The sequence below is a fragment of the Filobasidium floriforme genome, assembly GCF_021052385.1.
Source record: "Filobasidium floriforme strain CBS 6241 chromosome Unknown HD553scaffold_21, whole genome shotgun sequence".
Classification (NCBI taxonomy): Eukaryota; Fungi; Basidiomycota; class Tremellomycetes; order Filobasidiales; family Filobasidiaceae; genus Filobasidium; species Filobasidium floriforme.
In genome coordinates, this window is record NW_025763642.1 from 166,434 (window position 1) to 194,307 (window position 27,874).

At 53.7% G+C, this 27,874-nt stretch overlaps 8 protein-coding genes across 8 annotated transcripts; 6 read left to right on the forward strand and 2 right to left on the reverse strand.

Annotated features, from left to right (window-relative positions):
- Positions 1–8,167: 8,167 nt before the first annotated feature.
- On the forward strand, positions 8,168–8,918 carry HD553DRAFT_325923 (uncharacterized protein; the record flags this gene model as incomplete). Its single annotated transcript, XM_046181660.1, has 2 exons — positions 8,168–8,464; positions 8,541–8,918. The coding sequence occupies 2 exons, from the start codon at positions 8,168–8,170 to the stop codon at positions 8,916–8,918; spliced, it is 675 nt and encodes a 224-aa protein (XP_046034035.1).
- A 386-nt stretch (positions 8,919–9,304) lies between these two features.
- HD553DRAFT_325924 (uncharacterized protein) lies at positions 9,305–10,072 on the forward strand (the record flags this gene model as incomplete). The annotated part of the gene is made up of 2 exons (XM_046181661.1): positions 9,305–9,858; positions 9,994–10,072. 2 exons carry the CDS (start codon positions 9,305–9,307, stop codon positions 10,070–10,072), a joined length of 633 nt encoding a protein of 210 aa, XP_046034036.1.
- Positions 10,073–12,413: 2,341 nt separating this feature from the next.
- On the forward strand, positions 12,414–15,434 carry HD553DRAFT_361554 (uncharacterized protein; the record flags this gene model as incomplete). The annotated part of the gene is made up of 5 exons (XM_046183975.1): positions 12,414–12,587; positions 12,664–12,753; positions 12,831–13,289; positions 13,357–13,764; positions 14,175–15,434. The coding sequence occupies 5 exons, from the start codon at positions 12,414–12,416 to the stop codon at positions 15,432–15,434; spliced, it is 2,391 nt and encodes a 796-aa protein (XP_046034037.1).
- Positions 15,435–16,297: 863 nt separating this feature from the next.
- HD553DRAFT_265870 (uncharacterized protein) lies at positions 16,298–16,630 on the forward strand (the record flags this gene model as incomplete). Its single annotated transcript, XM_046177455.1, has 1 exon — positions 16,298–16,630. A coding segment is annotated over one exon (333 nt), but the record flags the coding sequence as incomplete, so codon positions are not given.
- Positions 16,631–17,641: 1,011 nt separating this feature from the next.
- Positions 17,642–18,280, reverse strand: HD553DRAFT_361557 (cytochrome oxidase subunit I; the record flags this gene model as incomplete). The annotated part of the gene is made up of 1 exon (XM_046183976.1): positions 17,642–18,280. A coding segment is annotated over one exon (639 nt), but the record flags the coding sequence as incomplete, so codon positions are not given.
- Positions 18,281–20,607: 2,327 nt separating this feature from the next.
- On the forward strand, positions 20,608–23,155 carry HD553DRAFT_344797 (uncharacterized protein; the record flags this gene model as incomplete). The annotated part of the gene is made up of 3 exons (XM_046183031.1): positions 20,608–22,226; positions 22,292–22,579; positions 22,648–23,155. 3 exons carry the CDS (start codon positions 20,608–20,610, stop codon positions 23,153–23,155), a joined length of 2,415 nt encoding a protein of 804 aa, XP_046034040.1.
- Positions 23,156–23,953: 798 nt separating this feature from the next.
- On the forward strand, positions 23,954–25,252 carry HD553DRAFT_329648 (putative Rho GDP-dissociation inhibitor 1; the record flags this gene model as incomplete). Its single annotated transcript, XM_046181929.1, has 11 exons — positions 23,954–23,962; positions 24,025–24,054; positions 24,119–24,178; positions 24,260–24,338; positions 24,395–24,540; positions 24,608–24,639; positions 24,710–24,774; positions 24,852–24,865; positions 24,926–24,973; positions 25,040–25,148; positions 25,221–25,252. The coding sequence occupies 11 exons, from the start codon at positions 23,954–23,956 to the stop codon at positions 25,250–25,252; spliced, it is 624 nt and encodes a 207-aa protein (XP_046034041.1).
- HD553DRAFT_361574 (major facilitator superfamily domain-containing protein) lies at positions 24,993–27,854 on the reverse strand (the record flags this gene model as incomplete). Its single annotated transcript, XM_046183977.1, has 15 exons — positions 24,993–25,661; positions 25,725–25,819; positions 25,891–25,907; positions 25,974–26,120; positions 26,174–26,287; positions 26,349–26,358; positions 26,418–26,857; positions 26,924–26,983; positions 27,042–27,131; positions 27,190–27,199; positions 27,263–27,309; positions 27,375–27,477; positions 27,548–27,560; positions 27,630–27,674; positions 27,746–27,854. 15 exons carry the CDS (start codon positions 27,852–27,854, stop codon positions 25,465–25,467), a joined length of 1,497 nt encoding a protein of 498 aa, XP_046034042.1. The 3' UTR covers positions 24,993–25,464.
- Positions 27,855–27,874: the final 20 nt, after the last annotated feature.

Sequence of the window (27,874 nt, forward strand, 5' to 3'; positions counted from 1 at the left end):
TACCCGACGCGGGTGTGCGATACGCGTACCGCGGATGCTATAACAGGATCCCCCCCCTAGGCCGAGATTCCAGATCGGCCAGCGCCGGTCGTGTTTCATGTAGGCGCCTTTGTTCTCTCCTTTTGCCCTTCCCACCGGTAAGCGTTCGTCGCTTACACACGTCTACCTGTTTCACAGGGTACCCGAATTTCGGGCCCGATGGGGCGCGTCTCGTTTGTTGTTCTTTTCTTTGTCCTGGCGCGGACATCCGTATGGGCGCATGTCCGACTCATTGTTCGGGAGGTGTAAACAAAGGAGACCGTCGTTGATGTTGACGTCTATACCGCTGTTGTTGTACGATACCCTCTCTCCATATGCCCATATCCATAGCAATAGTATTGTTCTAGTTGCTCTCTTTGCTAGTATCGCAACTCTCCTTTTGTTTGGGCCGCCGTAGCAGCAGGGATGTAGGGTATAAAGGGGTTCGCGTTCGCGTTTGCGAGGTGGGGAGTAAGTCGTAGGTGTCCTTTCGCTATTACTCACTTTCCCCTCCTACGCTATCTATCCCCCATCTACCTTTCTATTCCATTCGACATGCCTCCCACTCCCAAGACTTCCAAGAACCACGGCGATAAGCCGTACTCTCCGTCGACTCCGAAAGGGACGTCGAAGCTCAAGCAAGATCGGGGCAGGGGTTTCGTATACCCCAAGACCAAGTCCGCCGACGAGAGTGAGTGGTATCCGTCTGGGTGGGGTCCGCTGTGGCTAATATGTCGGTCGCTCCTTCAGAGGGGCAAGTTCGGTCCGAAGAACTTGCTCGCACGGCCTTCTTGGCCGATAGTCCTTCCATCCCTTCCCTCAAGAAGTTGTGGAAGGAGGGAAACGTCGCGGGGTTCGACGGTTTGATGGTATGTATTGTTCTTTTCTTTTATTCTCTCCGGTGGGGTTGTCGTATGCTGATTCCAATTGTGCGTATGTAGGCTCAGTACCGTGGTGGCTGGAAGTGGTGCTGCCTCAACTGTTTCGGTCACGAGGACCGCTTCCACCTCTCCGCCGAAAACTCGGTTCCCGGTTACGTCGAGGATGGGGTCAAAGGGTGGTACAACGTGATGGAGTTCGAAGGCATCTTCTTTTGCCGCCACCCTCTACCGGACGCGGGGAAATCCTCTGGACAGGGGAGTTCCTGCTTCCCTTGCCGGGGAACGAACATCAAGTGCGCCCCTTTGCCGTCCACCTTCATGACGGTTTTCGATCCGGCCTACGGTATCCGCACCCGGTACCAGGCGGCGTGTGAGGTCCTTACGATCCCCAACGTCCCCAATCCGGTTGCCATCGCCGTCGCGGACGAATTTCAGAGGATCATGAAGCTCATGGTAAGCAGTCGCTCCGATTTGAACCCCCGGCGGGAATCTGCCTCGGAGTTAACGTTCGCCTTTCGCGTAGGTTCTTCCCCTTCTCTCGAACAAGACCGATTGTCTTGTAGAGACCCGATGCTATCCCGCCTGGCTCGCTGTCAAGGACAAGTACCGCAAGAGGTACTTCCTGTCGTGGTGCCGAAAGCACCCGTACGTCGCCAACGAAAACGGGACCGTCACCATCCCCGATCGTGACGCGTGGGACGAGGACAAGTCCTATCGGGACTTCCTCTTCGAAGGTCATGGTGAGGATGTTGGAGAACCCCCCGTCGCTGCTGACGGACCGGTCGGCGAGGAGTACGACGCCGACGTCCTCCGCACCCCTACGCCTTCCCCTCCTCCGTCCCCGACGCCGAATCCCGCCGCCGGCAAGAAGAAGAAGAAGAAGGTCGTCCCCGCTTCGGAAGGCGACGAGTGAGGGGTTTCCGGGTCTTTTGGAGTTTCGTCGTGTTTGTACTCTCCGGATTGTTTTTACGTCGGGGTCTCTTTTTTCTCTTGTATTTTGATATACCATAATAGAGTCCCGACTTCGTCTTCTTCTCTCTATGTGCGTTTACTCCTCGCGAGGGACTTGTGCGTTTTACTCCTCGCCAGGGACTGGTGCGTTTACTCCTCGCGAGGGACTCGTTTCAGGTTGTGTTCTTCAGTAGTATGCGTTTACTCCTCGCGAGGGACATGTTTCGTATTGTACTTCTTGTACAGTTACCTTTTGATGGCGTATACTTTGGTGAGTGTATCTCTCGTAGTCACTGTGAAGTCGGGTGCTTGAAAAAGTGAATGGTGATAAAAACATCCCCGCCGGGCCTGCCGTGGGGGTACAACAAATGATGAGCCAATAACAACACAACCGTACGTCTAATCAGTCGGGGTCCAGAGCAAAGGCTGCTCTCCGTTCTGCCTCGCGAGCTCGGCTTCCCAACCTCCCTCCGGGACGGTCTCGACGGGTTGCACCTGGGCACCAGAGACGTTCATCCGCCCGTTGTTCCTACCCTTGAACCAAGCAGGGGCAGGGACCCTCTGATTGGGACAGTTGACGGCTACATGGCCGTGTTGGAAACACCGGTAGCAGGGGTCGTTCCGCCTCATCCTGCCCGCGTCGAGTTCCATGGGGGCAGCGGTGGAAGCGTTGGCGGCGGGGGTAGGAGTCGCAACGGTAGTATTGACCACAACGGGGTTGCGGGGAGCGGAGTGGTTGCTCGCTTGTCGGTTACCGCCCGAGTGGTAGCGGTTTCCCGAGGACGCATGCCTTCTGGCATCCGCCTGATCTTCGTACCGGCGGCATTCCATTTGGAATTCCGCCAAGGTCATTGTTTCTTGGCCCGGCATAGGGACGATGGCGTCTTTGAACGCTTGGTTCAGGTTGGCCCTGAACAGCATCCGGCGAGAGTATTCGCAGACGTTGGGGAGGAGGGCCAAGAGGTCGTTGTACTCGGTGATGTACGTCGCGAGGCTCTTGGTGCCTTGCCTTAAGTGAACTAATTCGGCCTCAGTTGCCGCGATGTTTCGTCCTCCCCCATAAGTGGAGATGAGCAGTTGCTCGAACTGCTCCCAGGTAGCCGGCACTCGACCCGTGGAGTACTCCCGGGCCCAATCGGCGGCCTGTCCTTCCATGTACGACTCCGCGTACATCATCTTCAGGCGGTCGGTAACGTAGACGCCCGGTTTGACCTCGAATTCCCGGTTGCATTGGTCCAGGAACCCTCGGACCTTCTCCTTCTTGCTGCCATCGAACTTGTCCGGCGTTCCGAACTTAAACAGTTTGGCCCGGGCCTCGTCCGACGACGACCGCGACTCCCTTGCCCTCGCCAACTCCAGCACCTGGACTTGCATGTTGGCCATCAATTGAAAGAGGGCATTCAAGTCCGGCGCGGCGGCAACGGGAGCTGGGGTGGCTGCGGGATTGCTCGCAGGAGAGGTTGGTACCACTTGTGGGGGGACCGTTCCCATGTTGTTGGCCGGCGTGGCCTGCGTTTGAGGTTGCTGGTTGGCAAACACCCGCAATTCGTTTGCGGTGGTCTCCGTTCCGGAGTCCGTCGTTCGCAACCACAAAAACCTTCCCTCCCCATCTACCTGCTGGCTTTGTCCATCCTCGGACAGCACAGGCGAGATCCCTGGCGGGATTCCTTGGGGGGTCCCATCGGGGCGAAAACACTGGGTGAAGGAAGTGTTCATCGCGTAGGGGTTTCTAGTCGGGGTGAAGTTTGTAGATCCGTTATTCTATTAGGCTTGCCTGCAAGCCTGAGATAGTATCACACGGGACTAGAAGGTAAGGGTAAGGTAATGAATGTAATAACGGATGTAGTACAACTAGTACTACATTACAGTAACACATAGGGGGTGTTCTAGATATACTCCGTACGGGAACTCCCCTTGGAGGTCCCTGTAAAACTACCCGACGCGGGTGTGCGATACGCGTACCGCGGATGCTATAACAGGACCCTACTTCCCCCGGCGTCTACCACTACGACGAGAACGGCAATGCGTACACGGTCTGTAAGGCCCGGGAGCGACCCCCGACGGGGATCCCCCTGGACAGGCTGACGGGACGCAGGAATGAGGCAAGGTATGGGTAGACATCTAGATGTAATAACGGATGTAGAGCTATTACAAGGGTACTAGTTCTACATCAACATAACAATACCGAAAAGTACCCCCGGCGGGAGTCGCATACGGGAGTCGCGTACGGCGCGTCCGACGCGTCACGTGACCGCTATAACAGGATCCCCCTCCTAGATGCGGACTCCGAACGCATCAAGCGTCGGCGTACTCTTGTCGACCGGGCTGGGGTAGATGGGGGTAGCGCTTGTGGAACGCCGCAACGACTTTGTCGTCGTGGTCAAACTCAGCGGGGCTGACCCACTTGTTTGACTCGTCCCCGTACCCTTCGAACCGTACCAGGTATTGGGTCTTCTTCCCGGACCTTCCGGATCGTAACGCCTTTGAGTGTACGATCTCGGACACAACATACCCCAAGTCGCCGTTGTCGAGGACTTCGGGGGTAGGTGGCTCAACCACCTCTCTTCCTTCCAGCTCGTTGGCCCGATAGGGGATAAGCAACGACACGTGGAACACGGGGTGCACCCGGCGTAACTGCGCGGGGAGTTCCAGCCTCCTCGCCATCTTGCTCTGGCCGATGACTTCCGTGATTCGGAAGGGCCCCAGCGTCTTCATCGAGAGCTTCTGGCTGGGGCGCACCGATGTCAAGTTCTTGGTAGATAACATTACCAAGTCCCCTACGTTGTAACCCTCGTCAGGGACGGCGGTACGCTTCCGATTTGCGTACTTCGCCATGTCTTTCCGCGCCTGTTCCAGCGCCTCCTTCACCGACTTATAGATCCCGTCGAGTCGGTCTCGGTACTCCCCCGCCGACTCCACCGCCTCTTCCCTAGTGCCGGGCACTGGCAGGGAGAAGGTATGCTCCCTTCCCTCGGACGCCATAAATGGCGACATCCCGATGGCAGAGTGCTTCGCGTTGTTGTACGCAAACTCCGCCATGGAGAGTAACTCCGCCCAATCGTCCTGGAGGAAGTTGACGTATGACCGCAAGTACTGCTCCAAAGTGGAGTTACTTCGCTCGGTCTGTCCGTCCGTCTCCGGGTGAAACGCCGTGGAGTAACTGTTCTCCACGTTTGCCATGCGGCACAAATCTTTCCAGAATCGCGAGGTGAACAACGTACCTCGATCCGAAATGATCTGCTTCGGGAACCCATGCAAACACACCCATCGGTCAAGGAATAACCGCGCCAAGAATGTGGCGTCGTTATCCTTTCGACAAGCGACGAAGTGCGCTCGCTTGCTGAACCGATCGACGATCACCAGGATCGAGTTGGACCCCATAGACTCGGGCAGGTCCGTGATGTGATCCCAAGTGATCGATTCGTATGGTCCCGCCGGTACCGGTAGCGGCGCTAGCTCGCCGACAGGCTTCATCCGGGGCCGCCGATTGCGCTGGCATATGCTGCAGCTAGCGACGTACTCCCCGATCCACTTCGCCATCCCAGGCCAGTAGAAGTCCCTACTGGTCAGCTCCACGGTCTTGTCCCGCCCCCAATGGCCGGCGGACTTCCCGTCATGTAGACGCTTCATCAGCTCTACCTTGATGTTCCCTGCGTTGGGGACATACACCAACCCGTTGTACAGGAGAACCCCAGTGGGGCTCAAGCTGTATCGCTCGTTCGCCAAGGTTCCCGCCTTGAGCTGCGCTACGAGCTCTTTCGCCACCGGGTCGTCCTGCGCCGCCGGTATCAGCGCTTTCACCATCCAATCGCCCAGTGCGGGGATGGTGCCATTCAACCGCAAAGGCGGTCGCTCAACCGGACTACACCCCTCAGAGGGTGCGTCTTCGACAGGCCGGAGCAGAGTCTCCGCTCGCTTCGGTTCTGTCTCCTCCATCAACTCTTCCAGCCGACTCAACGCGTCGGCCTTCCCGTTCTCCGTCCCCGGTTTGTACTCCAGGGTGTAGGAGATCTGGTTCAACAGCTGCGACCATCGCGCCTGCCGTTGAGACAATACCTTGTCCCTCTTGAAGTACTCCAAGTTCTTGTGATCCGTGAGGATCCGAACGGGGTACTTGTTGTCGAGATAATGTCGCCATATCCGACTGCAATAAACAATGGCCAGCAGCTCCCTGTCGTGCACATCGTAGTTCCTCTCGGCGGGCGTCAGACTCTTCGACATGAACGCCACCAGGTGGAGCTTCCCATCGTCCCCTACCTGGGACATCACCGCGCCGATCGCTCCAGAGGAAGCGTCGGTCTCGAGCACCACTTGGCGCTCCTCGTTGTAATGCGCCAATATAGGCGCTTGGGTGAAGGACTCCTTCAATTCCCGGAATGCAGCGTCAGCGGCTGCCGTCCAGGAGTACTTCACCCCTTTCTTCGTCAGGGCCGTCATTCCCTGAATCTTCTTGGAGTAGTTCTGGATAAACCTCCGATAGTAATTTGCAAATCCTAAAAAGGACTGCAGTCCCCGAATGTTCTTCGGGGGGGCCCAGTCCAGAACGGACTTGACCTTGGAGGGGTTCATACTGACCCCCGTCGGGGCAATATCGTACCCCAAGAATTCGGTAGCCACCGTATCGAACTCACACTTCTCTGCTTTCGCATACAGGCCATTTGCCTGCAGCCTCTTCATAACCTCCTTGACCTGACCATCATGGGTCTCCTGGTCGGAGGAGTAAATAAGTATGTCGTCGAGGTAAACGACGACGCACACATCCAAAAGGTCTTGGAAGACCTCGTTCATCCACCGCTGAAAGGTAGCGGGGGCGTTGGTCAGGCCGAACGGCATGACCAAACATTCGAACAGACCGAAACGTGTAGTAAACGCGGTCTTCCAAATGTCTTCTTCTTTTACGCGTAGCAGGTTGTACGCGCCTCGGAAGTCCATCTTCGTGTAGACCTTCGCGCCCTTCAACCTGTCTAGCGTCTCTGAGATGAGGGGTAGGGGCGTCCTATCCTTCACCGTAATGTCGTTGAGGCGACGGTAGTCGATGCACATACGCATCTCGCCGCCTTTCTTCGGTACAAACAGTACCGGGCTCGAGCAGGGCGACTTCGACGGCCTGATGAACCCCTTCTCCAGATTCTCCTTCAACCACTTCTTTAGCTCCTCACTCTCCCGCTGGGAGTGGTTATAGAGCTTCTGATACGTCGGCGACGTACCGGGCTTGAGTTCGATCGCATGGTCAATCGATCGCTTCGGGGGCAGTGTATCTGCCTTCGTCTTGGAGAACGCTCCAAGATGTTCATGATACTTCTCCGGTACCATGTCCCTCAGCTTCTCCATATACTCAGGAGGATCCAGATCGTCCTGGAACGAGTCCGTGGGTTTGACGTCCCAATCCCACAGGTCCGGGCGCCTCGCCCGCTCGTCGTCCTCCCGGGTCATCTGCATCTGCGCGACGACCAAATCCTCCGTGATCGACCCCTTCATCTTCTTGAACGGATCGATCCCTCGTGTCTCCACTTCTACTTCGTCCGGAGCATACACCGTCTCGGGCCTCTTGAGACATCCCGTGCTGATGCAGACATCCCCAAACGTCACCGCGTTGGAGTCCCATTGGATATGCGGATTGTGTCTCCGCAGCCAAGGGATACCTAGTACGACCGGGTACCCACTCAAATCGGTGAGGTGGAACTTGGTCAGCTCCAGGTGCACTCCCGTACGTACCAGCGTACGAGCCTTCTGGGTGATCCTTCCTCCCTGGATCTCCCGACCATCGATCACCGTTACTACCCGCGGTGTCTCGAGGTCCGTTACGTCGAATCCATGTAGCGACGCGAATGTCCGATCCATGAACATCCCGGTCGCTCCCGAATCCAACAACATGAGCGCTTGGACCGGCACTCCTTCCGGGTAGAACACTCCTACCAACGTCAGATGGCTATCTGGACCGTTGGGTACTCCGCTTGCACCCAACTGCAAGGGGATCCGGCTACCTCCCTGTGCTCCCCCATTCGGGGTCCTTTGATGATCCGTTATTCTGTAAGGCCCGGGAGCGACCCCCGACGGGGATCCCCCTGGACAGGCTGACGGGACGCAGGAATGAGGCAAGGTATGGGTAGACATCTAGATGTAATAACGGATGTAGAGCTATTACAAGGGTACTAGTTCTACATCAACATAACAATACCGAAAAGTACCCCCGGCGGGAGTCGCATACGGGAGTCGCGTACGGCGCGTCCGACGCGTCACGTGACCGCTATAACACGGTCGCAAGAGATCACCGCGTTGTTTGGGCGCCCGAACACAATGTCGAATTGTATCCAGAGATGTGCGCGTTCGACGAGCCACCTCCTCCCGGGATGCTACGAGGCATATTCCCGCCTCGCTCGCCCATCTTCGAGGCGAATAGGCTTAACAACCAGCCTTGTCTCGAGTGGAATTGGAAAGCGATCAATGAGACAGGCCTCGGATTACAATGGAACTGGAAGCTCGGCATGCATCGTCTCCCGCCCGGGTACACTCCGCAGGACCTCACGCGGGAATTATTCATGTCCCCCGACATCCCGTTCAAATATCCTTTGGTCGAAAGGTGTAACGACGGCTTTACTCAGTTCCGAGTGCACGTGAGTTTTAACAGCGGGAATTGCACCGAAGTCATATTGATCTGATCTATTCCGTTGTTGATTCCGTTGTCGGTAGGACATCATCATGATGGCTCATGATGACGCCAGGACCGAGATCCTTGCGACCGGCGGTATGGTCACGCTCGCCGCCCGCAATGAAGATCGCATGTACGAGATCTACGCGTTCGGCCAAGGACTGTTTCACTGCATGTCGATGCTACGCTTGTGCAAGGAGCACACTCCTCGAAGTTGGTTCCCGCTTTGTGCCGGTTTGTACCGGATCAACATCATATACAAACGATGGGAGAAACTTTGGCGGATGACCAGAGAACAGTCGGCGAAAAAACTTCCCGCCTTCTCGGCGGAGACTCTGGCGACGTTCCGAGAAGAATCGACTCGAGCGAACAAGATGTGTCGATGTCTACACAACGGTCTCATGGGCGAGTGCAGCTAGACCGGTGAGTATACGCTACGTATGTCTCCCAAATTTGTTTCCCGCCGATCAGAACCGTATTAATCTTCTGATATTCAGGTCCATCATAAAGCTATAAAGCTATATTCATTTATACTATCATAATCAACATATTTCTCCTCGCGCTATTCTACGCCTCTACGCCATGCTCCATATAATACAAGACAGATAGATATTTAGGATGATCAAATATATTTGTGCCGATGTTTGAGGGGCAATGACATATACGAATCACCATTCGAAGCCACCGCGCAATGACAATGCATATGATGACTTACCCGAGGAGATGAACTCCTAAGAAGCCATTGTTCCCGCCTCACGTCAGATCATTGGTATTCTATTCCCGCCCGCATAACCCAGCGTCAACAATGTTCCCGCCACCGATTGGCATGCAGCTGTCAGCGTCTAGCTCAAGCTCACAAACGGGTCACCTTATTGCTCTGCTTCAAATACTTCGATGGCCAGATTTTGATTTGTCAGAACCGGGCAGTGGTGTGCGCGAAGGAAGGATTATCCTCATAAGGGTTGGCGTTTCAGATTGGCCAAGAGTTTCACACTTTACCGTTTGCAGTGAGGAGTCAATCGTGCGTCGAATACGATCCCGTCACACCGCAACTCACTCCTTCGACAACGGCCGCAACTACGCCGACAGCGACCCCGTTGGTCTCGCGAGCCTGCACCCCCTTTCTCTCTCCCGCTGGGACGCCTTCTCCGGCGCAGGTGTTCAGATCGACACCTCTTCCACAAGTTTCCGGTTTGCAAGGGCAGTACTTCTTCCGGGGGTCTCCCGTCATGACGTCCACGCAACCGCCTCACCTATCGTGGAGTTCTATACAACAACCTCACTCCTGGACATCAACAAGAGCTACGTCGTATTCACCATATCCGCAGACGCCACGGATGTCGATGGCAACTCCACGTAGTACGGTCGGACCTTCCCATTTGCGACAGTTCTACATGCAGCAACATCTCAACGTTCCTTCTCATGTATGGTGCAATGGCGCAACGGCATACGTCTGAGAATTCTTTTTACACTGAAGGCTTCACATCAATTTAGTGTTCGATTCTGGAGTGCGTACCTTTCGGTCTCAATGTTTTTGGCGGGAATGCGCTATTTTTGGGCGGGAACTGTTTAAACAATTGTATCACACGTTCGACATGGTGTCGTTGACGCCAGGTCGCATCGACAACAACATACAATAACAGACGTGCGATCACAGAGGACATTCGCTACACAAAATCACTGCAGATCGGCTGCCCCGGGCACAAGAATAATCAACCTATTTAATTCTGTTTGTGAGAAGTTGGGTGGACTATCGCCCCATTCCCGCTTCTTGGCTTTTTCCGAACACCCTTGTAACACTAATTGCGTCAAAAGGGCCCTCATATTTGTTTGTTGCTGTTCAGAATAGTTTTCTAGTCGGCGCAAACGAAGTTTACCCTTGACATACGCTGCGCCCAGCGTCTCGATCTGAGATAACAATGCGCGTAGGTAACCTGTAAAAAGTCAGAACATCGCAATGGAAGCTTCGAGACCAAAGCACGAACCTCTTGTTTCGATGTCAATCGTACGCCTTCCCACCGGAAGTTGGCGTCGATGCCTTCCCACCAAAGGGAGTGTCGAAGGCAGACTAAAGGCATGTTGGCCCATGGCACCTGCGTCACCTTGGCACTGGGAGGTAGCATGGCGTTAAGCTGCTCCTTGACCTCTTCAGTGAGTCGGGTACGCTGTTGAGCATTGCTCATGCCAGCATGATGACGCTCAAGGGAAGTCGAAGATGGAATTCCCGCCGTGCTAGCAGCTGTTAGTTGTTGGTCGTCTGTTTCCGACAGGTCAAACGCACTGTTAACTTGGATCCTAAGATGATACATAGTCGGACAGGGAGCTTACTTCGTCGCGCACGGGCTTCCTGGATGGCAGCTTGGATTCCGCTGAGAACGCCATAGGTTCCCGCCATGTCTCCTCCGCCCAGTCCCCATCGTTTCCATAGCACCGCTCCTAGATATGGACTTTGGACGATGTATTGCGGCACAAATGGGTGATCGGCATCGACCGGCATAAGCAACAGACAGCTGGCAATATCGTGCATCTCATGTAGTCGATTGAGCTAAGACCAGGAAAGACGAGATGATTCCCGCAACCGAAACATATCAGCATGGAGTCGAACTCGGTTGCGCCAGGAATAGCAAGTCACTAACTTTAGAAACAATGTCTTGCTGTACGTCCGCAGCTCGCCTAGCTGCGAACCGTCTGGCATCAGTGGTGCGAGGGGGGGCTGTGGTCGAGGTCGTCTTGCGTCCTGCCCGTCGCGATTCCAGATCTTGTCGGACTTTTTCGATGTAATCCTCTGTCCAGTAACCCTGCTGTTTCCTTTTTTTGGCCTCTAGAATGGCATTGACGAAAGACTCCCGTGGTGGAGTGGGAATGTTTGTATCCAAGTCATGTCCCGCCAGTGAAGAAGCAGTCGACGTAGCTGAACGTTCTGCAGGGCCATGACGCAGAGCTGATGTAAACATGTGCATGGGAATGAAAATACGAAACCACGCTGAACTGACTAAGGTCTTCCCAAGTAACGTGTACCATTGCTTGCCAAGCAGTTGACTTCCGATTCTTTTTTTCCTTCTCAGTTATGTTTAGGACAGAATGGAAAAGCGTTTGAGGCTTTACATTGAGCCTCGTAGCATGTTCGGCACATTGATTACGCAACGACGACAGTATATCCTGAACGGCAAGACTGAAATTCAATCTCGACATGAATTGTGGGCGGGCTGTACGGAGGTCGAGACGTTCACCCAAGTCCGGGATTGCATCTTCTTCCAATAAATCTTGAGCGAGATCGAGCGGGAAGTCCTCATTGTCGTTTGTGTGGTCCATGTTGTTAGGGAGGCTTTGATGGGTTGTTGATGAATGGCTATATTTGTAGGGGATCGAGATATTTGAGCGTGGGGTATCAACTGAGAGATAGTATGGATTTGAGAAGGTGAGCTGATGAAGCGTTGTCTGAATGGAGTTGATGAGGTGAAGTACGGGAGTGCAAAACAGTACGCAGCTAAGCAGTTATCAGGCTGACTGTTGTTGACTTTTTGAACTTGTCAATACGGCGGGAAGCGGGAAGTGCCTGCTGGATAGCGGGAACGATTCCCACATCACGTGAGAAACAAGGGCGAAAGAAGAGTCTTCTGTCTCCAGGACGAACAAAGAGCCGATGTCTGTTTCGCAATTGTTAGCTGGTTGCTTAGCCCTGATCACCGTTACAGACAACAAAGGAGAAAGAGGTATATCAAGCTCATATGAATACGGGCGAACAAGGACAGTCATTGTGCTAGTTACATGTGTGCATATAATATCATTGACGTTCTTATCTTCTTTTCACCTGGCAAATTCCTCATCGCACATACATCGCCCTTGCCCGCTCATCGTTAGATTCGCATCGCCGCAGAAATCTCACTACCGACTTAACTCACAGACATATAAGCATGAAAAACGTATCAAAGAAGTCCGGTGGGAACGCAGCTACCCCGAAGAAGACCAAGGCTGAAGTGAAGGCAGGACAGAGGTGGCGGGCACAACAGATCAACGAACGTAAAAGGTTGAAGAAGGAGGCCGACCTCGCCAAGGCAGCAGAGACAGACGGACAGCGGGAACGAGAGGTAAGTTGTGGCTATTGGGCTATGGTATTTTCAGATGGCGTGGAACGTTGTTTGCTGACCCTTGCTGTTCCAACAGGGACATGCCGCGACCGGTGGTGTGGCTCCGGATAACAATCAGGGACCGGCCAGGTCTCGCAAGGCAACATCACCGTTGAATCCGCTCTCTGTAAGCCCTCGTTCTCATGTGTTACCAAGCGTGAAGTGTCAACGTGTTCTAAATTGCACTTGTGCTGGTGGGAACAGGATGATGGTACGAACGAAAACGAGCTGGAACAGCAACAACAGCAGCAACAACAACAGCAACAGCAACAACAACACCAGGAGCAGCCGGAGCAGCAGCAGCAACCTGCGGGAAATGGTATTGAGGTTGGTGTGGAAGGGGAGGTGAATGCAAACAGCGGGAAGAACGAAGAGGCGAACTCGGACGCGCCCACATCGAAAAAGAAGGCCGTCGACCCAGCCGATGTTGAAACGGAGGCCGTGAGAGAGCAAGCCGAGACGGAGAAAGCCGAGAGGAAGAAAGGCGAGAGAGAGAAAGCCGAGAAGGAGGAAGCGGAGAAGGAGAAGGCGGAGAAGGAGGAAGCTGAGAAGGAGAAAGCGGAGGAGGAGAAGGCGGAAGAGGAGAAAGCGGAGAAGGAGAAAGCAGAGAAGGAGAAAGCAGAGAAGGAGGAGGGGGAAGAGCAGTCAGAGAAGGCCAAGACGGTGAGACTCAAGATCATATCAGCAGGCGGGAATGAGTAGTTGTTGATGATTTGGTTTGTGGTAATAGCGATTTGACCTTTTCCAAGGGATTTTTCCCAAAGCAGCGTGGCCGGTACCAACTATCCGGTTGAGAGGTCCACGTCAAATCCGAGCTTTACCTAAGCTCAAGCCTATCGACAAGGCTGCTCTCGAAGCCAATTTCGCAAAGTTCCAAAAATTTGCGGGGGTCTCGGGTCCTGCTGGGGATGGGCGGGAATCGATGATTGGATCGATTCGAGCAGCGGCGGAAAGCGTCTGGACACGAGGACGGAAACGGCGAGGAGGGAGTCAAGGCTTGGACCCGGTTGGTGATCATGAACAAAGGTCGAGCTCGGTAATGGCGGACGATGCAGGCGAGGGTCAACGCAAAAGAGCGAAGCCGAATCCCGAGCAGGACACCCCAATGGGAGAGGCGCAAGATTTCATGGGACAAGTGGTGTATGGGCGAAAGCGAACGCTGACCCAGCCTATCTACCGGCCTGGAAGTCGATGGAGAGAACCATTCCCTACCGCGCTGCGCGCGCTCGCGTGCTGCCTACATGTCTAGTCAGACCCCATCATGTACTACATAGCTCTCTCCACTGTAGATATCACATCTTCTGCAGTTCTCATTCCTGTCCTGTCCTCCTCTTTGTGGCGACACTCAGTGTGATTCTAGAACTGCAGAGGTGAGTGCGAAGACGACGACGTACGACGACGGCTAGTTCAAGAGAAAATTTTTTTTCGCCACACCCCCCGCACGACGATCGACATACGTACGCACCGACGAAATCGAATACGACGACGAAACTATACCACAGCTTCCCCATACCACGAGCGAATGCTTAGGACTAGATACTCGCCCAGACTATCGACCTAACCGAACTCCCCGGCTACAACGTCGTCGATCTTACCAAACTCCTCCCCGCCACCAAACAACCGAAAACTCACGAACACAAACGACCGAAAGAGGGAAAGAAGATGGCGTCAGTCGGCAACGTCAAGACACCATCATTCGGCGGTGACGGGTTCTCCGGATGGCTCAAGGACTTCCGAATGAGCATGCTTATGCTCGACCTCGACGAAAATGACAAGAAGCAAGCTAAGTTCTTTGCCGTCTGCCTGATCGAAGGCTCGGTAGCCAGCCAGTGGTACGAAGACCTCGGAGAAGAGACGAAGAAGAGTTGGGCAGCCATCCTCCCTGCCTTACGCCAAAGATTCGGGGACACAGTCGACGAGAAGCACTCCGCATTCAGGCAGATGGTGTCCCTCCGTCTGCCCGACAAGGATGTCGGTAAACTCGACAGCGAAGGGATCCCGAAGCATGTAGCGTGGTCGAGGAAGGTTGCCGTGCTGGCCAACAAGGCCGGTCAGGATCCCAACAACAACAACGCTTACCTGATCTACAACAACGTGGGAGAAGCGCTACAAAATGTGCTATCCAACTCGAACAACGCAAACACCGTCGGAGCCATCACCAGCAAAATCGAGACCCTTTCCCCCGCCGAAGTCGAAAACATCGTGAACGTGGTGCGAAGAGACGAGCAAGCGGCCGCGTTGACAGCCAGGATGCAGCAACTGGAGAGGCAGTTCGGAAGGCAGGCGTTAGGGATCTCGAACAACAACCAGTACGACAAGCAGCCCCAAAGCTACGAAAACCCCGACTCGGAAAACGTGAATATGGGTCCCTTCCCAGCGACCGCGTCCGGAATCGCCGAGTACAAGAAGGCCATCAACGCTTGGTACGGGAAGTACGGCGACTTGGCTACATCCAGTCTCTCGAAGCCGTTCCCCCTCTCGCCCGGGACGGTACCTGCGGGAAGTAACGAATGCTTCAACTGCGGGATGAACACACATCTACGAGTCAACTGCCCGTCGAAGACACCTCTCCCGCTGAACGAGCAGCGATACAGGGGCATGGTGATGCAGCAGAAGAGGAAGCCCTCGTACCCCGCCTCGGGATCCAACCTGCAGACTCCGCTGAGGGCTATGTCCTGGGTAGGGGAAACTGACGAGCGATTCCGACACCTTACCGCCCTGCCTTTGTCGCCTGCCCTTTCGCCGGAGAGCCGATTCTCCCATCTCCCGGATCTAGGTTCGGGAAACGACATGGACCTCGACCTCTAGGTGAGGGTCGAGGTCCGAGACCCTCACCCACGGGAAGGATGGAAGGGAATTGGAGGCGTTGGGGGTCGCCGGCAGGAGGAGAGGGGAAGGTGGAGAGGCAGGACGCAAGCGGAGAGAAGGAAAACGAAGAGCATATATCATGGACGGAGAACTTAAGACCTGAAAGACTTGGCGGTCCCAGGCCATCGCGAGATAACGAAACAACAAAGAGCGCGATGCTTGTTAGCCAGGGGGGTGTAGAAACCCCCCAACCCATTCACGGGGTGAGTCCTTTGCCGAGGATCCACTCCGAAACATCAGGTAACTGCGGGATTCTACCCACAGTACCACTACGCGAGATTGGTCCGGAACCCAGATCGAGGGACGGTCCATTCAACATCACGGTGAAAATGAAAGACATAGACGGCATCGAGGCCACTACCGACAGCGGAGCCTGTATCAACGCAATGGACTTCGACCTATGGAAGCGGCACGAGGCAACCATCGGGCCACTCGAAAGCGCCGACTACAACATCACGGTTGCCGACGGGAGGAGAGTCACGCCCAGCGGGGCGGTAACAATCGACATCACGTTACCGAACGACAAGGGCGACTACTCGGCCGAGGTGAGATTCCAAGTCATCTCAACGACGGATGACTGGGAGCTGCTCCTTGGGAAGCCCTGGCTCAAGCAGGTGAAAGCGGTGATCGACTACAGCAGCGACACCCTAACCCTGCGGGCCGACGACCTCGAACGCAAGTGGAAGAACTCAGCTCCAGCATATGAAACGAGAGACGACGGCGTCATCCGACGACTGGGAAGCGGCGAAAGGGCAGAATCGACGGAGTTCTCGGAGCAACCGGAGGTCTTACCAAGTACCAGGCAGGAGTCGAAGGAGCAATATATCCTGAAAACAGTCACCGTCGGCGATGATCTCTCACCGGTGGAGAAGGAAAGCGTCATGGCGCTGCTGGTAGAGTTTCAAGATATTTTCGCCATGGACATGGCCGACATCGAACCTTGCCCTCACACGATCCATACGCTCAACATCGATCCCACCTACCGCTTCAGCCACAAGGCGTTCGGACGCCCGTTGACCCAACCCGAGCTCGAAGCGGCCGGCACGCAAGTAGAGCAACTGCTGAAGGCGGGAATCGTGGAGTCGACGAGACCGGAAGACGTCAAGTGCTGTTCGCCTACGGTAATGGCAATCAAGAGACCCAAACCGGGGAAGATGGACATAGACGCACTGAAGGCCCTAGCCGAGAAAGCCATCGCAGCCGAAGCGGCCCACCAGAACGGTTCGGACATCAAAGGCACCAAGGAGTCCTGGGACTCAATGGTGGCGGACTTCGAGAGGAAGAGGGACGGAGGAGCGGTGAAGTATCGTTTGTGCCATAACTTCTCCCAGCTAAACAGAGCTACACAGGTACCCCCGTACCCCCCGGGCGATCTCGATAGCAAGGTACTGAAGCACTGCGGAAAGCGCTGGGTGTGTCAGTTCGACGCGCTTGGAGCTTTCTACTGGATCAGAGTGGACGAAGCCGCCAAGCCGTACCTGTGCTTTCACCTACCGGGCATGGGGTACTTCAGGTACACGAGGTTACCGATGGGACCTACCGGGAGTCCGGGAACCTATCAACGAGCCGTCAGAGCGACGCATGGCAACATCCTGGACCCGGGGCCGGTATCGGATTGGATGGACGACCTATTTACCAGTGGTAATTCGTTCCCGGAGGTGCTACAAGTAGTCCGAGTACTCTTCGAGAATTGCCGCCGGGACCGAATGATGCTTTCGCCATCGAAGTGCCACGTTTTCGTGTCGGAAGCCTGTCTGGGAGGTACCATGGTCTCGGCAAGAGGGGCAAGCCCTAGCCCGGAGAAGGTTGCGGCTATCCTGCTTTGGCCGACGCCTCGTACAGCTAAGGAGGTCCTTTCGTTTGTTAACACCGCAGCCGTCTTTCGTGCCGTGGTACCAAGCTTCGCTCGATGGGCGAAACCTCTGTACGATTTGACGCAGAACATAGAAACAGACGGGACGCGGAAACGAGGAGCTTACCGGAAGGCCCTGGAAGATAAGAATATCGAGTCAAGTTGGAAAGGAGAACAGAGGTCGGCATTCCTCAACTTGAAGACGGCGCTAACAGAATTCCCGGTAGTGCGAGGCCCCCGATACGATGGATCCCCCTTCTACTTAGCTACAGACGCGAGCATAGACGGACTCGGGGCCTAGGTATCCGAAGATAGGTTTGCTTGCGAATGTTGGGATAACTTGGTTAATAATACCGAAACCAGGAATGATCATTAGGTATACTTCAGGGTGTCCGAAGAACCAGAAGATATGTTGGTATAGCACTGGGTCACCACCTCCGGCTGCGTCGAAGAATGATGTGTTGAAGTTACGGTCAGTTAGTAGCATTGTTAGACCACCTGCTAGTACAGGAACGGCTAGAATAATAATAACTGATTGGAATAGCATAGCCCATACGAATAGTGGCATTTTGTGTAGAGTCATTCCAGGAGCTCGCATGTTAAGGATAGTTGTAAGGATGTTCATTGAACCCAGCATTGAGCTAATACCTGAAAGGTGAAGAGCAAAGATAGCTAGGTCAACTGATCCACCTGAGTGAGCTTGTACACCTGATAGAGGAGGGTAAACTGTCCATCCTGTACCTGCCCCTTGTTCTACGAAAGCGCTAGCTAGTAGTAGAGTAATTGAAGGGATAAGTAACCAGAATGAGATGTTGTTTAGACGAGGGAAGGCCATATCTGGAGCCCCAATCATTACGGGAACCATGTAGTTACCGAATCCACCCATAGCTGGCATAACTGCAAAGAATACCATTACCAGTCCGTGGGCTGTAAGGCATATATATGATTTCATGCAATTTTATTGCACGTAAATAGCTTTCGCTATTTGTTAGACTATATCTTGGCATTGTCATGCTATAAGTTTCTTGTGTGATTTTTCACATAGTCGTTTGACGTAAGCGTCAGCTTACGTTTCTAATTTACTACTTTATTCAAATAGAAAGTAGTAGTCCTAGAATTAATTTATTTACGTTACCCTGTTAGCCCGCCTGTGGCGGGGGGTTTAAATTATCGAGTGTAGAATCGGGCTAGGTGTGTCCATGTGTATGTTGTGCGAGTACTGTTGTGGTTTGCTTTGATAGCATGGATACGAGCAATACCTTCTTTAGTTAGGTGTGAGTTATCTAGAGAAAGGTTGTACGCTTCTTCAAAGTTCAGGTAGTTTAGGTATTTGCTACTGAATAGAGGAAATCGAGTAAAGTAGTTAATGATGTGAGGTACACCTGATCGTCCAGTGTTACGCACAGTCAGAACATTGTTTACTGCTAGCCAAAGGTCGCCGGAAGGGGACTTCTTCACGATAGCTTACGCCTCTCGCGGGACAACTGATAGGGAACGCCGATATCATTCATCCGAATTGGAGCTACTGGCGGTCAAATGGAGTCTCGACAAGTTATCGAAGTATATCCACGGCCAAAAGGTGATCTTATCCACGGACTGCCAAGCGATCCGAGATATGCTAGCCAATGACGACATGAAAGGAGCGAGGGCGGCCTGGAAAGAAGCCATAACCGGCGCCAGGATTATCGAGCTTCGGCACACACCCGGGAGGCTGAACGTTATCGCGGACGCCCTTTCGAGAAAGCCGCTACCAAACGAAGGCGGAGAGGAAACGTCCATGGAATGGGAACAAGCGAAAGGAGTCAAAAACACCCTATACGACCACGAATCGGTGAGGCGACTAGCGGTAGACGAAGGAAGGGTACTAGTATCTCGCTTCGAGGGAGACACCCTGGAGGACGTGGCACGCTGCGTCACCCTTCTCGACGTGGATCAGATCCCAGAAGACGAAAGACAGGACGTCCAAAAGAAGGCCACGGCGTTCTTTAGGGATGGAAGCCGACTGCTCATGAAGGTTGGAGGGATCGGAAACGTCGAGGTACTCCCCACCGTAGAAGGAGCAGAGGCGGCGAAAGCGGAACACGCAAAGTCGCACCTCGGCAGGGACTTGACAGTCGCGGCGCTGCGACGGAAGTTCTGGTGGGTAGGGCTGCGAAAGGACGTAACTGAAGCGATAGAGCAATGCGAACGATGCGTGCAGTTCGGAACAAGGCTACAGCGGCTGCTGCTAAGGCCGATTATTCGTTATTCGCCGTTCGAAATGGTCGCGATGGACTGGCTCTTCATGCCACCGGGGACAAACGGACACAACCTAATCCTCATCATCATCGACTGTTTTACTCGATACATCTACGCGAAGTCGTTCAAGGGAACCCCCACGTCGGAGCGAGCCATCAAGGTCCTAGAAGAGTACGCGGATATATTCGTACAACCAAGGACGATTCTAGCCGACAACCAATTCGACACCAAAGACCTACAAGAGTGGTGCAGAACTTGGGAGACGATCATGGAGTTCTGCGCACCGTACGAGCACGTAGGGCTTGCCGAGAACGCGAACCACCTCGTACTAGAGAGGCTTCAGAGGTTGTGTAACCTCGATATCCAGCACATGCCACGCCTCACGCAGCCGACGGTACCGAAAAAATGGGTGGGCGAACTATCCCGAAGTGTATCGATTCTCAACAACCGCGCCTTAGCCTACTTAGGCGGGTACAGCCCGAAAGAACTTCTCTTCGGGAACTTCCCGACAGCTCGGGAGCCGGAACAGATCGACCCTACCCTGAGGTTGATGCTGCTACAGAATGCACGACAAGACGCGTCGGAAGCGTTCTACGCCGAACAACACGCTCGAAAGAAGAAGTCCAGCCACTCGACTTACATCAATTGGTTGCCTTCCGTAGACGACTTAGTGCTCATCTACAATCCCGTGGACGACCGCACTTACAACACGGGCGCGAAGCTCAAACCCAAGTGGCAAGGGCCCTTTCGAGTAACGGAGACGAGACGATACGCCGTACGGGTGGAGACGTTGGACGGACAGCCGAAAGACGGCTGGATCGGGGGATCGAGGTTGAAGAGATGGAAGATCGGAAGAGGACGAGGCGAAGATGAGGAGCGCGGTGAAGGGGCGAACGAGGTCGATGGGTGAGAATCGACGAGATAGTATCACGGACTCAAGTCATTTTTTTTAGTGTTTCACCTTGTCGGGGGGTGGGTATGCGCGCGCTCGCGTGCTGCCTACATGTCTAGTCAGACCCCATCATGTACTACATAGCTCTCTCCACTGTAGATATCACATCTTCTGCAGTTCTCATTCCTGTCCTGTCCTCCTCTTTGGCGCGGCACAAAAACGTGGAAGGTTTCGGTCACGCACTCATGCAAGCGATGCATGCGGTCGAAGACTCGATTGCCACACCTCAACAATGGGAGGATCGCGTTGTTCCACACCTGAAGGATATTCTTCAAGAAGGATGGGAAGGAGCGGAATGGGAGAAGATACGGGACATCGCGATGAACCGTAGTATCTCCAAATTTTCCCGCCTCTGCGAATTCTTCGAAGTGTGTTGGGACTCAGGTGCCTATGCGGAAGGATTCGGCATCTGTGATAATCCCGCAATAATTCAGGCCTATGGGATCGTGGTGCAAGCCATTGAAGCGCGGGAGGACCGGTGGATAGGGATGTCCAAGCACGAACTGTACGAGAAGCTGCACTTCGTGTTCCAAGGTGAAAAGCTCGGTTGCCGGAATGACGTTCTCGACGACAAGCAGGAGGAGGTGCTAGACGAAATCCTTGAGATCGAGGATAAGGTCGCCGACATCGTCTTTGACCTATTCGGGGAGGTCAGCCCCGCACTGGTGGAGCGTGGTCGATTGGGCATCGATGGACGCCCACAAGAATGCGACACCACGGAAAAGAAGGCTCTATGGGACACCAGCCGGGGGCTGATCACGCAGGCGCGTCGCAAGCGGGATCTGCTAGCCTGCGCAATTCGTGCTGATGGGTGGATCGAAGGGGTGTTTATGGGGCGGGAATGGATGAAAGGCGCTTCTCCCGCGCTGGTATCTTTGATGGGAGGGGTGCTGCAGGGATTTGCAAACCGGCCGGACTACAAATCGACAAGCTCGTTGACCGGCGAGTTACATTATCTGCGGCGGCTATTGGGCGAAGGCAGGTTCTACGAGAGCGAATGGATCCCCATCCTCGACATGTTCCGCAGGACCGATAGCGTGATGACGCAATCCACTCTCAAAGCGCTTTCGAATGCTGTGCGGCTGCCGGAAGCACGACAGCGATGGGCTGATATCAGTAGCCGAGCGCGAGAGCTATGGCGGGAATCCGGGAAGTCGTTCAGGATGCCGATAGCCATCGACGCAAACTTGGCCAACGTCAAAGCTGCCCAAGCACTGCGAGGGGTCGTGAACTTGGGTAACAGGCCGCTCATCGCCGCTGGCCGACGTGCTTTGAGAGCTCAGGTCGAAGACAAGGTTGGCACGTTTCCACACACGGAGACCTGGGCGAGCTATTTTGCGGATGTTCACCAACTCAAACTTGGTAACATGAGCGGGATGACGTTTTGTGCTCGTGCAACTGCGCGGGAATCGGTTTTCGCTAAGGTGATGGGTCTGCTTGAACGCTCGCTCTACGAGAAAGAGAAGACCGATGAGCTCGACAAATCAAAGCATAGTCTTCACCGGTTTTTGGTTGAGTTCCACTACCGAGAGCTCGATGCGGACGGCCGTGTGGAGTCGGCACAAGTTGACGCCACCATCATCGAGGAGAGGTTCATGTGGTCCAAGCCCGCAACAAGGATGGAAGTTGACTGGCAAAACGAGGATGCGCGGGCAGACGCGTTGGCGGAAGAACAGGCTCTGTGGGATGAGTAAGTGTACTAATGAAACGTGGTTGTTACAAGTCAAAGGCCTGATCACACGGTTATATATCCAGCGACACGTTTGGCGCAGGAATCGATGCAAGCCAGAGCCAACCCAAGGAAGAGGAACCTGAGTTGGACGGCATGTTCGACTTTGGTACCGGGAACGGAGAGGAGGGTGATCGGGAAGGTGATCTAGATATGGATATCACCATACACCAAGGTACCGAGCCCGCAAGGCAGAGTGATAAGCCTGCTACCGACGTGGTCGACGAGGTTGGTAAAGCAACAACGGAAGTCACTACGGGAGCCAACAAGGATACGGTGCGGGAAGGTGCGCAAAAGGCGGGAACCGGAGAATCGTTAGTGTCGAAATGCCTGGATCTCGATGGAAATACTTCTGACATAATGAATTGCTCTCGCTTGACAGCTTCTTCCATAAGGCTCTGGGTCGAAGGATGGTCTACATCGATTGCACGAAGCACGTGTACCCGTCGTTGAAGAAGGAGAACGCTACCAATATCACCTGGAAGCAAGACGAGGATGGTGATTGGCTTCCCGCAAGTATCATTACGGCGAGTGAAAGTCGGACCGACCAGCAAGCCCGCGACGCGAGAGCCAAGGAGTGGAACAATTTCGTTGATACCGTGAAGACGAAAGCTGTGGTTCTTGCGGAACGAACGGGAACGACATCGGTGACCATCTGTGCTCGACCTATGGTAGAAGACGACAAGGGAACGGTGGTGTTATTCACCTCGCCGGGCATGGTGGAACCCAAGGACGAGTCGTGGGAACCAATGCTAAAAGCTTTCTGGGAGAACACGTACAGAGGCGCGGCGGACTTGTGCGATCGTATTGAAGAACGGGACGCAAAGTTTGTTGCGGCTAAGCCTGAGAAGGAAAAGGGCGGGAAGAGAGGTAAAGCCGGCGGGAAGTAGGAACTCGGTGTTGGGTCCCAAGTAATTGTATAGTTTGCATCTCAAGCGGTCTTCATTCTCGAGCTATGTACTTTTAGCAAGGTGTCTGTACTATCTTCCAGTATAAATATAATGGTGAACTCTCCCAAGCCAAAATGTCTTTGCGAGAAAGGAATTTGGTGTTTGACGAATGCATCAAGTCCATGTCTTGGCTGGAGCTAAGTATCGACGTGGTGTGACACTGCAGAATGGAGGGGCATTTGTATATCTGTGTTCCAGCAAAAGGAATAGATAATTGTACATAGATACATAGAGAAGGGACTGTCTGGAAAGAGACTGAAGGGAAGAATAGCAAGTGCGGAGAGTTTTGGGGGAGGGGCAACTCTTGAGAGGAAGCGGGAAGTATTATTTTGCAGGCGAGAATGCAAAGGGCCATGGACGGGAACTCATTTAGGCGATGCGAGAATGACGTAACGGCGCGCGAAAAATTTGGCTTTGCGCGCGAAGTCTCGCGCGACGATCGCAAAAGGCGAATCTAGCATAGAATTAAGCCGCGCTGTCGTAGAGTTGTTAGCCTAGGCCAGCGCGTCACGGTGCCAGGGATAGGTGGTGATGCCGGCAGAAAATGCTTCCGGCTCAATCGCTTCCGACAGGCCAACGCACAGCAGCAGCATGCACATCATCAAAGCATCAACATGCTATCAAGTTTGCAAGGTTATTGACCTCGTCCTTCGCAGCACGTACTTATAGAGACTGGACGCTAGCAGATATCTTGACATAGGACTTCCCCCAAAAGCAAATTACCGAAGCACATAAGCAATGTCCGCTGTGAGCACATGCACAGGACAATGCCGAGCGGGATGCACGGAATTGATGACATACATTAGCAGGTACAAGATGATGAGTTGGTGCCCTCCACCGTGAGCTCCTTATTGCATTCGCTGCGGCGAGGAGAAATCGCTAATGTGCTTGTCAATTTAAAAGACTGAGGGCTACAAGGTCGGCCAGAGCAAGACCGTAGCTGAGCTCGCTGATCTCGACAAGGTTAGTTGCACAGGGCCTTCGCGGAGAATCGGTATGGTAGCTGATCCTCGACAAGGGTCTTATGCCCATCGGATTCTGTAGGAGGACGAGTCTCTTCAACGATGGAAGGCATCTTTGGGCCTTGCTGGAGCTCAAGGAGGACCCGCTGAAGGCAAGGCGAGTAGTCAAACGGCTCGTCATGCGTGATCCGTAGCGTGGCCCGAACGCTAATCCGAGGTTTATCGAATCCGTCAAAACAGGTCGTACCTCAAACTCTCTTCTTGGAGTCTCCTACTCTGAAGAAACCATTGGTTCTGGACCTAACTCAGGGAGCCACGGCTCTCGCTACCAGATTCAAGAAGAACCCTTTGGTAATCAAGGAGGTGAGCCGGGCTGCTTGAATCTTGGTCCCTGTATTTTACTCATCGAAGCTCGCCAACACTTCCTTAGGGTGTCGACTACAGCGTCGGTATTACCTTCAGGTTTGTCGTCTGGTGTGCCCAATGCTGGATCAAGGATTCGAAAGCTGACCCTTACCAACTGGTTGCATAGCGTCGAGGGCCAGATCGTGTCTGGTCTCAAGTACCTCCAAGTGGTCAAGCGTGCCGGTCTCTCTCGTAAGTCCGGTAGTGGTTGAACGACTGACTGAACAATGAAGAACTAACGGCTTTGATTATGTGCATTGTACGGCTAGTCGACAAGATGGAGGTCAGTTCAGCAGACGATGAACAACGAGACCACCTGCTCATATCCCCTTTCCGCTTTCAGGCCATGATCGGTTCTTACGGTCCGGCCAGAGATCCGTACCAGAAAATCGTGAGCCAGCTTACCCCTCTTGACATCACGGCTCAACTCATTCAGGCCTGCTTCATTCAACGACAGTTCGCTGCCGAAGAATCTCCCTCTGGTATGCTCGCTCGTTCCGGTAGCTACGACGTCCGAAGCAGGATCATCGACGACGACAACAAGACCTGGTTGGACTTTGAATGGAGTGAGTCGCCTCTGATGAAGTTGCGGGCCCGAACCACTTGCTTATGACATTCGTCTTGTCTTCGTCTCGCAGGCTTCAAGATCGCCAAAGAATGGGCCGCTTAGGCTACAGCAGACGAGAATTCTCCGGCCAACGTATTTCTTTTATTCATCTCAACCCGTACGACAATCTGCACACGAACCTCTTTATGAACCGGTTTTATCTACACCGCTTTTATTCTATGATTTCACGTTCCATCCTACTGGCACCTCGAATCCTGGGTCACCAGTATTCCCTCAATGTGCCGATAACCAGCGTGTGCAGGTCCATCTATAGATCAAGCAGTCTCTTCCTTTCGTCGACCGTGAAGGATTCGGCGGATCGCGCGAAAGATGCGGCCTCTGAGCACGACTACCATCCAGAGCGCGCCGACAATCTGAAAGGCTCCCGAGATTGTTTGCAAGTAAAGCCAGCCCTGGGAGACGGACCTGATCGCACGAGAAGAACCTGCCAAAGCGGGTCCGAAAGCTTCCCCTAGAGATTTCGAAGCTGTGATCAGCAAGCGTCTCGACCCAGTAGCTAAAAGAGGATTCTTACCGAATCCTGTGGGCATGGTCACAACCCCAACGATGGATCCCAAACGAGGATGAGATGATCCGAAACACCGAGCTGCGATGACAGGCGGAAGCGTGCTATAGGTGAAGCGTCAGCTTCAGATAAGCTTTGTATGGACCGCGAGCGCGGACAGATCTGCGATGCCTACAGGTTGGTGCCCGAAAGCTGGATGTCACATAATCCCGGATCAGCTTATAGATCAGACGACAAGGAATCCGAGGAAAAACTTACGAGACCGTACGCGACAGCGAAGCAGACGATTCCAGCAAATGAGGTGGAATAGTGCCAAGCGACCATCTGGATCAGACCCGCTCCCATCATCCCGATGGCGAACGTCTCTGATGGGCCGTATAGATCACACGTCAATCCCAACAAGATCTACGGAAGGATATCAGTGTTTTATTGGATGCAATTTAATATCGAGAACTCACTCTGCCAATACCCATGGCGAACAGCATAGATACGAGGGGTATGCCGTCCTTGAAATCGTCGTTTCCCTTGACGGCGAATTGCCTTGTATAGCTCGTGATGTAAGTGTAAGGAGTCTGCCGAAATTTGAGTCAGCCCAAAGTGGTTGGAACAAAGCGAACTCAAGGAGAAGCCTACGAGGAAGCCCCTGATAGTTCACAGCATATTCTCAGTGATTATTTGCAGCGAGCTGGCACAAATACTCACAATGTACCAATAAGTACTGCCAAAAAGAGCGACCAGAAAGTGATCCTGTCCGAAAGGTGTCGAAATCGTGGGACTATGGAGTAATGCCACCGTTCTGGAGGGATAGTCGCAGTGACCGCGGAGAGCCTTGTCCTTACAGGATGGAGATCATGAGCTTCCTCCACGCGGTTGTCTCCCTGGTCATCCAAGCTGTCGTCTGCCTGTCCAGGCGGAACACGTTCGCTGGCATCCCGTATTTCTTGAGAAGTGTAGAAGTCCTTGACCAACCTCCAACCGAGAATCCAGCTGACTCCTTGGATCGCCGAACAGTATAACATGGTCCTTTTGTAGGTGGTTGTGTCAAGCATATGACGGGTAAGCAGCGCAAGAGCTCCTCCGCCGATCCCGGCACTCCCACCAACGAATCCGTTGGCGGCACCAGACGATCGTGGAAAGTATTGCTGTGGACGCCTCGCTAAGTCAATAAATACCAAGAAGACTACTGGCATAAGTGCTGGAGGACTGACCGAAGGATAAGTGAAAACAATCGGGATGACAAAAGCTTGACCAATCCCAAAGAGGATACCCTGCGCGCCCCGAACCTCAGCGGCTTTCCAATACTGTATGACAGGAATCGGAACCCACCCTAGCGAGGAACGTTTGCCAGAATACCTGAGCGAATGCAGCTGAAAGTGTTCCAATGAAGCAAAGTAAGAGTCCGAGTCCCAAAGTCATCTGGACATCGTCGTCTGTTGAGCTTTGGTTTCGAATCTTAGCAATCGGACTGACATACTTTTTGACCGCTGTAACAAGGTAATCATCATCGTCAACAATAAGTTTCTCCATGAAGTTTACGGAAAGCTCACATTTTATCTCCTACGATTCCACCCACGAAGCTACCTAGGCAAGCGATCTTGATGATTCGTGGCGGTGAGCAAGATACCAACAAGAGGAGTCTCACGTTCACACCACGCTCACCAAACAGCACATGCCATTGACGAGGGTGATTACCGACGGTTCTTCGTTCGGGTATTCTTCTCGTTCGTAGTATTCCTGGAACGCTCCATATGCCATTGGCCAGCTTGTTTTAACGGAAAGTGGATGAGGTCAGCCGAGCTCATGCGAACGCGCCCAATCCGAATCGGACGTACCCAAAGTTGCCGCCTGTTTCATGTTCCGAAAGCATCCGCCTCAGCCGCAAACGTTAAAAACCCGTGCGAGTCGATAACTTACCGGCGACGATCATGCAACCGAGCAAGACAAAATATCTTCTCTTAGCTACAACGGCGACAGAGCTATCAATGATCATGGCCGCTCGTGCGTCTCTTTCAGGGTGGCTGACAACTCACATCGCTCACTCCCAGCTTGAAGACCTAACAGCCCGGCTCCGCTCGATGCGGTGCCCCCTGCCGTGGTTGGCGTTGCCAGATACGACTCTTGAATAGATTCGGTGCCCATTCTGTCTCAAATTGATATCT